Source organism: Rhododendron vialii, chromosome 12a (assembly GCF_030253575.1).
Source record: "Rhododendron vialii isolate Sample 1 chromosome 12a, ASM3025357v1".
Classification (NCBI taxonomy): Eukaryota; Viridiplantae; Streptophyta; class Magnoliopsida; order Ericales; family Ericaceae; genus Rhododendron; species Rhododendron vialii.
Genome location: NC_080568.1, coordinates 4,769,970 through 4,781,754, shown reverse-complemented (window position 1 = coordinate 4,781,754; position 11,785 = coordinate 4,769,970). Strand labels below are relative to the sequence as shown.

At 37.9% G+C, this 11,785-nt stretch overlaps 1 protein-coding gene and 1 pseudogene across 1 annotated transcript; one reads left to right on the top strand and one right to left on the bottom strand.

Annotated features, from left to right (window-relative positions):
* The first annotated feature begins 4,910 nt into the window (after positions 1-4,910).
* On the top strand, positions 4,911-9,403 carry LOC131311647 (plant intracellular Ras-group-related LRR protein 3-like; annotated as a pseudogene).
* A 1,123-nt stretch (positions 9,404-10,526) lies between these two features.
* Positions 10,527-11,548, bottom strand: LOC131309348 (uncharacterized). The gene is made up of 2 exons (XM_058336008.1): positions 10,788-11,548; positions 10,527-10,608 (listed from the first exon to the last, which is right to left on the bottom strand). The coding sequence occupies exons 1-2, from the start codon at positions 11,546-11,548 to the stop codon at positions 10,527-10,529; spliced, it is 843 nt and encodes a 280-aa protein (XP_058191991.1).
* Positions 11,549-11,785: the final 237 nt, after the last annotated feature.

The following is an 11,785-nucleotide window of genomic DNA, read 5'->3' as shown; positions in this document are numbered from 1 at the left end:
TTGTGAAAATAATCTTTTCATTATTATTTTTAATGTCTCCGAATTTTCGGGGCGTTACAATAATAAGTGTCAATAAATATTAGGAGGAAGTTTCAAACCATAATTATATATAAATAAAAAATTGTAGGAAGTTTATATTTTGGATAAAGTACACTTTTCACCCTTGCACTTTATAATAGGGGTCACTTTGCTCTTTACACTTTCAATTTAACTTTTCAAGCCCTCCCACTTCCTGTCAAGTGTCAATTTCCTCCTCAACGTTTAATTCTGTTAATTTTCGTTAGAAAAAAAAATCTCAGTTCAGTGGTAGGTGCAATTAACTTCAGTGACGATGTCTGTGCTTCAAAGCTGGGCTTGGAGTTTGGGTTGGATGGAGGTTGAGATTAACACCAAGAGATTCTAGATTGACATGGAGGTGGATCACGCTTTCTACAAGTTAGACTTAATTAAAAGGTACCCCAACCCCCTTCCCCTCAAACGATAATGTGGAAGAACCTGAAGAGCTCTAGAGAGTTCCAAAAGATTCTGCAACATTCTATAAGATTGTAGAACACTTCACTACGTGTTATACTTGTGTTGAGAGTTCAAGAATATTGTGGAGGCATAAGGAAGAGGTTTTTTTTTTTTTTTTTGGTCCAGAATGAGAATGTGAGTTTTCGGATGAAGATGATCTCAATTATTTGTTGAGGATGTGGATAGGTATAAAACGGAATGAATGGTTGATTTAGAGACTACACATTTGGAAAGCACCTATGGAGTGCACTTGGGATAGTTCTCTCAGGAATGTTCATGTGTGCTGAGAGTGACTCGTAGAGTGTGCGGCATGATGAGAGAACCCTGTGTAAAGGTAGTCTATTGTGTGTTAGTGATTGATTCATGCAAATTTTCGTAATTAAGAAAATGTGTATCATTTTATGATATTCTGATGCAACTATATTTAACAGAAAAACCCCGAGGACAATCATTTTCATAATGATCCACAATAATCCTGAAGATGGTTGGACAAATAATAAGCGAGCCGACGTATTAGGGGAAAAATAAAAGGGCAAAATACACTTTGCACAAGTGCAGTTGTTTCATTTTGCTCCTACACTTTCAATTTCACTTGATAAAATAAGGTGGAAAGCCTAGGAGAAATATCAACGACCAAACTTTTTGGAAACCGATTGTACTTCCTCACACCAATGGCTCTTTTTGTTGCTCTGAGGAAGGGATGTTGTGGGAGATTCGATTATGGGATTTACAGCTTGACGGGTTCTTTGCCCACTTCAGTTCGATTATGAATAAAGGTGAAAATGTAATGATTGTTATGGTTAGTGAAAAGCAGCAATTCCATGTATACTCTGTTGCAGAGATAAGGAATCAAGGCGTTTTACATGAGGTGAACAACATTCTAGGGGTCGGGTATGCGGCAAGCCTTGGTTGCGGCAGGATGTTTGTGCCCTAACTACCATTCAATGATTCCCATATCTTTTTTGTAGGAAGAGTCTTGGATCTTGTGTAGTGCCTTAGCTTTCTCGTGACCCTTCAGGTCCCAAATGGTGAAAATATGAAAGTCTGAAGGTGTAAATGACGTTTTTGTTTGTAACTTTGCATGGGTAAGGTTTGCTGCCTACTCCAAGGGATGGAGGGGTTTGTGTTGATAGTTCAAGTTACCCGTGTCTCTTTCTTGATTCTAGATTTGGTTTCATTTTATTCTTCGCACTTATATCCACTTGGTTGAATTTTCATGAAACATGAGTAGTATGGATTTTGAATTGATGACTCTATGTTTGTCCTCATTGCTTTGCTTTTAATCAATTATTCATTGCTAATCATCCCGCTTATAACCAATCGATCATATATTTCTGTCAAGTTTGCAATTTCATACCCCATGTGAAATTACATAATATCTCCATTGGAATACCCATGTATAGATAATACCCACACCCTTCCCCCTCCCTTACACTCACCTTTCTCGTTACACCCCCCACTCACCTTACATATCCATTGTCAGTAAACTTAATGGAGCTTCACTTGCCAAGTGATGCAAAAAAAGCTTATGAAAACAAGAACAAATACGAGAACAAAACTCACAAACTCACAATATACAGAAAGCTATTTGTTTTTCTTATTATTCAAACTCAACCAAATTGCCTCAAGGCTTACACTGCCTATTTATAGGCTACTATGACCGAGCTAACTAGGAAAAAAGAAGTGTTCTTATTGCCTTCTTTAAGCCATTTAACCCGATATTTCTACCTCCGAAAACTTTCAAGGAACCAAATAACTCACAGTGGAAAATGCTAAATTAAGAAATATCAAACCATGATGGACTAAATTGGTAAAAGCAAAGTGTTATAGGAATCTTTGTTCCAAAATGGCTAAAATTGGGAACTCCATGTGAATTCAAAGTTGCAATTCGTGAACACAATGAACTACATACATGCGTACCAAAGTGGATAAAATGTTCATTAAGGCCAGGAGACTCCATTGACGTGGGAATCGAACAATTATGTTGATTCTAACTTTCTGCAAATTAATGGTTCGAAGAAAAAAGTCAACTTACAAAAATGTGTATAAGATGGTAAATTAAAAACTTGGCACGAGAAGACGGAAAAGAGGGGGAAAAAAAGTAATTTCCAAACTTGCTCGTCCTTTCAGATATTATTTTTGTTTTTGTTTTTTTTATTATATATTGTAGGTAGCTTGTTTCCCTTATATTTTTTTCTCGATAACGTCTTCCCTTCCGCAAAGTTATTTTTACTAAATTTTTTAATCCAAAAAAAATTATTTCTTCCATTTCTTCTCTACAAATTCTATAACAACTTTTCCACTCCTTAGAGTTTAGTGAGAACACTTTTTTTTTCCAATGCCGGTATACATCAGCCTGATTAGAGAAGTTAGTAGATTAGTTCACATGACCGTGAAAAAAAAAAATAGTTCATGGGAGGTTAAAAGGTTGTCTATAACCGTGAACCCCAAATGCCCAGGACGGCCATCGGACTGCAACCCCTTTGATAGTGGAAAATTTTGGCTTTGTTTGGAACTTAAGGAAAGTGAGAGAAATGAAAGGAAAATTAAAAAAACACATCTCCCATTGTTTGATTTAAAGAGAAAAATAAAAGAAAATAGTAAAATCTAGAAGCGTGAATGGTATAATTTCCCTCTTATTTTCTTCTCAATTTTCTCTAATTTGCCTTTCTCTTCTTTTCTCTTTGCTTTCCTCAACTTCCAAATAAAGGGCAACTAGCATGTTCAAAACGGCAAATTGAGTTTTGTTCACCCTCCACTTGAGAACTTAAGAAGGTGAACATACTTAAAAATGGTAAACATTATTCTCTTTTTTATTGATTGAAATAATTTGAATCCCACTCCAAAATGATGTCATGCTTATCCAAAAGTATATTACATGATAAGCACTAGTGGATAATATTCACTCTCTCTCGAGGTCTCGAGGAGGGCTGCTTTCCCCCCCCCCCCCCCCCCCCGACACCCCACCCCCCGGCCCCACACCCCATTTCCCATATTACCCCCTCCCCTCCCCCCATTCTACTTTTCCTGCCCCTCCCTCCTCTCATTTACTTTTTTTTTTCCTCCCTTCTTCTCCTGCTTCCCCCCTCCGGCCATTTACTTTTCTTTTCTTTTTCTTTTTCCCTCTTTATTTTCTTTTTGTTTCTTTTCGGCTGGATTTTTTTTTTTGTTTTTTTTCTCTTTATTTCCTTTTATTCCTTCCACTTTGAATCTTTTTTTTTTTTCAATTATTTTCTTTACTTGTTTCTTTTCCCATTTACCTCCCTTCTTATTTTTTTTTTGGTTAACTCAAATTCTATTTTCAATTAAGATTACAATTAGTGTTCGAGAACTAATTACGAAATGTATTTTGCAAACGACATACTAATTCAAAATACAAATGTTATATTTATGATTACTTTTTTTTAACTATAGTACAATTTAATAAATTTGTTAACTATTATTTAGCATAAATCCTCTTAACTGATTCAGTAGTATGTTGCTTCAAATCACGTCTCTACTCCATAGGATTGCAAATGGCTGGTTTCTATTTTTTTTATAACTAAAACGAAAATGTTTTAGGGGCTACTGTGTCAATGAGGGCAGTTGAGCCCCCGGGTCCCACCTATTTTTTCATTTATTTTTTTATTTAATTACTTATACCTTATTTATTTAATTTCTATAAATACACCATTTGTATATTTAAAAATATAATTCAAGAATTAAGTGTTTTAATTTTCAATTCAGTTAAATCAGAACAAAGATCGTTTTTATTATTATTTTATTTTAAATGGTCATAATGAATTTTTTGATTTAAGGCCTTTCAACAAATACCCTAAGACTCATTATTTAGTTTCAAAACTCTCTTAGGGTGTCCATTGAAAAGCCTTGGAGCCAAAAATTTACTAGATCCATTTAGGATGAAATGATCAGAAAAATAACAACTTTGCACCGGTTCAAACGGATTGAAAATTGAAACACTTATTTTAGTAACTATATTTTTTAATCTATAAAGGTCAAAAAAAATAAAAATAAAACAGTCGGATAAACATGATCAATTAAAACACTTTTTTTTTCTCTCAATTACTTTACAAAGCCTAGAATTAGACTTGAACCTATTATTAAAGAGAAAAAAAAATTCAAACTGGAAAGAAAGAAAAGGAAATAAAATGAAAAAAAAAACGAAATTGAAAAAAAAATGAAAAAAAAAACGAAACTGAAACTGAAAAGAAAAAGAAAAAAAAAAACCAAACGGTAAAGAAAAAAAGAAAGAAAGAAAGAAGGGGGGGGGGCGGGGGTAGAATGGGAAAAGGGAGGTGGGGCGGGGGGTGCGGGGGTAGAATGGGAAAAGGGAGGTGGGGCCGGGGGGGTGGTGTGTCATTGGGGGGGGGGGGGGGGAATAGCAATTTTCGGTCTCGAGGGAGTGTGAATTTGTCCGAAAAAGCCTAATCTGTAATAGTATCGCCCGACAACTTTGACCGAATCCCGGCGGCGAACGACGGCCGTCAAATTGGCATTGAAAGTGAGGCAATTTGAGGGTTATACAGAGGAGATCTTAATGGGTATGGGCGATTGTTTGGAGAGATTTTGTGAGGAGGAAACAGGGAGGTCTGGTCGTGAAAACGATCTTGAGGATGGAGAATTGAATCGAAGAGTTGTTAGGGTATTGTTGCGAGATGGAGGACCAGTCGAGAGGGTTGATCTCTCGCGTTGTGAATTGAGGTTTCTACCTGAGGCTTTCGGGAAGATTCAGGGCTTACTCGTTCTGGATGTTTCTCACAATCAATTGGAGGTTCGTATTTCTCGCTGAGTCGACTCGCTTCTGTTGAATTTTGAATGTTGAGTGAGATTAGTGAGTAATCTAGTTGTTTCTCTATCGGACTGTGTTTTTGGATTATATGTTGGTTTTGAAAAGACCCATCTTTGGGACAAATGGTGCAATTTCAATTGCTGAGCTCGATAGATGGGCGGGTTTTCCCTGAAAAGCTTGTCTATAACTTAAAAGACTTTAGACAAGTTGTGTCCTCTTCATGCACTTTTAATTGATGTATGTGAGTGGGATAACCTGTCTCGAAATTCCGTGTTTTGCGGGCTTTAGTCATTTAGGCAATTGGGGAAACCCAGTCTCAATTTTACATTGTAGCTCTATATGGTGAATAAGAGAAGCTCAAGCTGTGAAACTCCTTTTGTGAGCTAATAGGACTAGCACATTTCAATGCTGTAGCTCTTTCTGAAAAATTGCTTGGGGATCTCAGCTTCTTCACTTTTTCTCCCCGTTTTTACTACCGGTATGGCCTGTTTGTCTGATGGGATTAGTAGTGACGGGGGTATAAAATCCCATTGGACTAATACTGAGGCACTGAGGCAATTGATAATAGTACACTCTAATGGGATTTATACCCTCTCTTGTGCGGGATATATTTTCAGATAGATATTGAATCCCAATCTTAAAAAGTTAACCGACTACCGGATATGTTCTCCCCTGAGATATATAATGCAATTCGATACTTGTATCTGACCAACAAACATGGCCATGGGGAACAGAAAAACACTGCCGTTGGCCAGAACCTCACCTTATGAGGAAACTTAAACTACCCTCGAAGAAACCATAGCCAAAGAGGAAAACTGGAACAATCATTAGGCGAAAAACAACAATTCTAAAGTTCTTTTTTTCCTAGCACCGTTACCAACACCCTCATGGACTTTGCCCACATCCGTAATTGGGGAGTCCCCATTATCCTCCATTCTAAATGCATTAGCTTGGAAAGAAACAGTTAAGTCATTATCTTTTGGCACCCTATCCCTCTCTCCTCATGATTCCATTACTCTTAATGTAGCTTATATTGAGATCCGAATGTTCATTTTCATGCAAAATCATAGTTCCCTTTGTGGGGTTAACCTCTTGATTTTGACACATCAATCCTCTTCCCTTCATTCTAGAAGACATCCTTCCACCCATTCACTGGGACGTCCTTAACCTGAATGAGCACCTCTACGTTATTCTTTCTTGCTGAATTGGCCTGGCATGAGAAGAGCTGCCTTTTGGGGACATTCATTTAGAGGCATGCCCATTGAGTTCACAGTTAGGATACTTTTTTGGAGACCATGCTTGGTTTAAGTAGAGTATTTTACTAAACTACAGTCTATTATTGACCTTAAACAGGCTATGGCACTGTTTCCACTACCTTATGTTTTGGTTTTACTAATGACCGACATGCGTGCGATGCATGCAAGCTCAGACCCAACACAAGTCTCGCTGAATGTATGCTTGTATTGTTTTTACTTATGAAGATAACGATAATAGTATTATCAAAATTATATCGCATGATTTAAATAGTTATTTTCCTTCAATTTCCAGAAGAAAAAGATTAAACATTAATAGCACTAATGGCTTACAATGGTTATCAAAAGACTCGATTATAAAAATCCCAAGTAGCCTTCCAGCGAGAGAAAAAAGATCGACTGTAGCCAATATCGATGTCCTTAATAATGGTTCAATCCAGATTTTGAGTAGAAATGTTCTATCATCCAAAAAAAAGTCAAAGTTGAAAGTCCTGATCGGCAAATTTCGGTCCTTAGCTTTGAGGACGTGAATTACCAATTTCAGATCCAGAAGACAAGGTAAATGCCCATTGGCAACTTTGGAACAGCAAGAAGAAGAAGCTGCTGGTTGATCGTCGCAAAATCAGCATTAAAACCCAATTAAACAATCTAAAAGAAGCTAAAAACTAAGGTTGTTACGAGTACGACAGAAAGAGAGTACCTGCTGGAGTTGTTACGACGAAGACTGGTGTTGGGTGGTTGTTGTCGGCAACGGCGGTTAGTTCCCTGGCTGGTTACAGTGGTTTCACATACACACACAGAAAAGAGAGAGGTGTCTAGAAGTTGGAGGGTAGGAAAGAGAAAGAACAGGAAAGTGCAAAAGAACATGGAGAGGGAAATTATACTGTACTGAGAGAAATCAGTAACTCTTTCTTTACTGCTCATGGCATTCCGGCTTTATATACGGGAAGGAATTGAAAAATCAAATTCTAAGAGTAAGCATAGCCAAGTTGTTAAAACGCACAAATATTCGACACCAAGTGACCATAAATCAATGGCTGTAAGCTTGATGTGCTTGATCAGGATTACCAATAAACTTAAAAGTATGGAGGATTGTTTGGTAAGATAAAGGTTTTGTTTTCCTGAAACTTAGTTGAATATTGTGGAATCTACGTTATAATTTTATGCGCCATCTACATCAACTGCTTTTTCGGATTCCTAGTTCATGCTTATCATTCTCTTGCTAAACTGCATTTGGGGTGAAGTTCAATTGTAAAATAAATGAAGTATACAAGCCAGGGAATATTTGGATTTTCCATTACAGTTAGTGAAGAATATCTTATGGAGAACTGACAGAACTCAAACTGTGGGTGTTATTGGTTCGATCTTCTTCTTCATACTTTATACGTCTTCTTAGCTATAACCATCATCTCATCGTTATCAACCATCTGATGATTGGTGCATTTGTTTTTCTAAAGTTCTTCCACTTATGCTGGTTGTGTTTTTTGGAAACAGTTCATCCCCGATTCACTTGCCGGACTACTGAAGTTGGAGGAGCTCAATGTCTCATCCAACCTTTTGAAATCCTTGCCGGACTCTATTGGATTGTTGATTAACCTGAAGATCTTGAATGTGTCAGGAAATAGGCTTAATGCTCTTCCTGCAAGTATTGCTCACTGCAGGTAATCTATAAATTTTTTTTCCCGGATTCTCGTTTTCAAACTTCATCTGGTTTCTCGTCAATTCAAATATTGGTTTCCATACAGTTCACTGGTGGAGTTGGATGCAAGTTTCAACAACCTAATGTGTTTGCCTCCAAATATCGGATATGGACTGTTGAATCTCAAAAAGCTCTCAATTCACCTGAACAAGATCCGCACCTTACCACCATCAGTTTTTGAAATGTGGTCTTTACAATATTTGGATGCCCATTTGAACATGCTTTGCACCCTACCTCGCGAAATTGGGAAATTAGCAAATCTTGAGGTATTGAACCTAAGTAGCAATTTCAACGATCTCACTGAGCTTCCGGAAACAATTGGTGATTTGCCCAACCTCAGGGAACTTGACATCAGCAACAACCAAATCGGGGCTCTTCCTGACACATTCGGTTGGCTTGAAAACCTCAGCAAGTTAAATCTGGATCAGAACCCACTAGTAATTCCTCCAAAGGAGATTGTGAGTAATGGGGTTGAAGCTGTGGTGGAGTTTATGTTTAAGAGGTGGGTTAACATAATAGAAGCAGAAGAAAAAGAGAAGCATGGTTGAGGCAAATACACAGGGTGAGACTGGATGGCTGGCACTAGGGACCTCTGTGTTGAATTACTTTGCTTCTGGCATTTCCCCAAGTGTTACTGGATCTCCGGGACTGCGAAAAGGTGAAGTTTCAATGGACCCGTGAGTCTGTGAAATCGGTTTGTATTGAAACCAGGTATAGTCGATGATCTGATAACTCTTTGCCATATGCAGTGTGTTTGACATGTATGTGTAAACATATTTCCTGGGCCATTTACTGGGCCGCCGGTAGATATCATCCTTTTCGATGACCCGTCTTAGTTATATCCTGAAGCCCACCACATTTGTCTTGTAAATGCATGGACTTTAGGATCAACATCGGACTCACCGGCATGACCTGCTCTGAGCCACCATTTTGTTAGCGGGAGTTGAACCAAGACCTTTTAAGGTTTAAACCACACGGTGTTAAAGATGCGTTGAAGAAAAAGCTGTTTTCATCTATAGTTTAAGTTTAATCAAAATCTTTGTATTGGAGTAGTTTTATTTCCCCCTTTTGGCACAAGGTAAGATGAATATGTGTATTAGTTGGGCTTTGAATTCCTGTCGAATAATCGAAGTTATAGAACTTGGAACATGGGCTCAACGGAGGGTACGATTTGTGTGATTTCATTTGAAGTTTTGGTTAGTTGACGTTAGAGCCGGATGGACAGGTGCGACCATCTGCCCCAAGTTTCGGAAACGCTCCGTTACGGTAGTAGAATTTGGTCAAGATAATTAGAATTATGTAAGTTCACAAGTTCATGATTATTCTCTGGCATTTGCTCTTCTATCGTTAAAATTGTGAGTCCGTTAATTCTTGATTTTAACTCCCGTGAGCTGCTTGAAAAAGGCAACAAAAAGGGCCTATATCCATCCGGATAAACTTATTCTGGGGGCGGGTTGGGTTGGGTTTCACTAAGACTCTCCAGGGGGCTTAGCTTATCTCCGTATAAGCAGTCCCGGTACAAAAGGGAATGACCAAATACCGAATAAGAGTGGGCTCGAATTAGCTTATTCTCATGCCCTTATCCATCTTCCTTCTCTCCCGCCAAACATGCCATAAATGAGTGGATAGGTGGTTATCCGTTATAAGCAATACTCCTAAATTCCAAAGATAAACAAAAATCACTAAAGACAAAAGTTTCTTGCGCGCGCTTCGACTAGAAAAGGAAAAAAATTCTTTATACTCCCTCCGTCCCTTTTTTATGGTCCACTATTCTATTTTAGGCTGTCCCTAAATAAGTGTTTATTCTGTAAAGTTAGTGGGTAAAAATGAGTACATTTTCTATTTTACCCTTGTAGCTAGATTCCAAAACAGAAATGCTAGGGACAAAAAAAATTTACCCTGAAAGTACCCCGAAAACAACAATTAATGGTTGAGATTCACTTTGATGTGTGTGACCCAATCATCAAAGTGATTCTCAACCATTGATTGCTATTTTCGGAATACTTTCGGGGTAAATTTTCTTTGTACGTAGCATTCCCCTTTGGAAATTCCAAAAACTACTGGTTTCCAAATGATGCAACTGCTTTCATTTCATTTCCCAAAACAGAGAGTACACTTCAAATCATCTAACTGGTTCCCAAAAGTAAAAAACCAAATCAGATCCAAAAAAAAAGTTCTTCATATCAACGCCCATTTTTCTCATTTTCCCATCTTAAATACATTTAAGCTTTTCCTAATCGCAAAATACAGCCTAAACACAAAATACAGAGCACTAGACTTGAAGAGTGCCACCAAAAGCCTTCTTAGCAAGCTGAACAACTTTGCAAAAAGGAAAAATTAAGCAGTCTTCTAACCTGCAAGAGAGAGACAGAGAAAAACACTTTCAAATGGGATACTTTTCCAACTCTAAGCGTAAAAAAGAAACAAAAAAAATGAGAGAATAAGAACAGAATCTGGTTGTACGCTCCTTCACACAACTAGTAGATTCACTCTTGTAGATTAGCCATTGCATTTTCTAGAATCTGAAGCTCACATGGGAGGGCAGGAAGAACAAAACCATCTCTTAACAGTTGGCTTTTTCCGATGTGGCAATTTGTAGTTGTTCCCCCCATTAACTTTCATCACCTCAATCATGCAAGCTTGTAACCATAAAAATACACGATTGAGACAATCTGATGACAATTCTTCAAATGATTTCTCCACGGCATGAACAAGCGCATCAGTAGTTGCGGGTGCTTCTTGATGTTGAAGAGATCGTATTGCCCGAAAATAACCAAGATCTAAAACGTTCATATCTGGACTGTTAGTAGGTTGAAAAGTTAAGCAAATATTGAATCCATCCTTACTTGCAGCTTCAACAAAATCAGCATCTAATGGACTGATATGTGGTTCTGCATTATCTTGTTGGATGTAAATAGGATCCGTTGCTCCTGAACTTGGCCATTTTGATCGAATAGCTGGTAGAACTTGTTCAATCAAACACGAGCAGATGACATCTTTAGTTACCGATACAATCGCCTTAGTCTCCAATGTACCAGCCACTCGATTTTTACTATTTCGCTTTGCCGGTTCCTTGAACGTGAAAGGAAAAATTCCTATCTTACCGGAGAACACTTCATTTCCATAACAATCAAATCTTGGTCGAGCTACAGCTGCCAGAAACATGACTTTTGTGATAAATTTTTTGCTTTTGCAAGTGCGCACTGGTTCCTCTTCTTGTGGAAGTAGATAGTACCTTTCCGATACTTTAGACAAGTAAAACCATTTCTCATCAATATGCACATGGTCATACATATTTTTGAACATTGGCTGGCTTTCGAGACTTGTTGGCTCAAGCATTGAAACTCAAAACTTAAGTCTTGCTTTCTTACATGCTTCAGTTAAATATGGCTTCAAGGCATTTGAATGTGCTCTGATCTCACCTTCTTTTATCCTCCTGTGCACAACTGATTTCGGGATGTGCAACGAACTTGACAGTGAGCGAATGTTAGTGCGTCGACGAAAATCAAGTCCAATGAATTCATTGACATC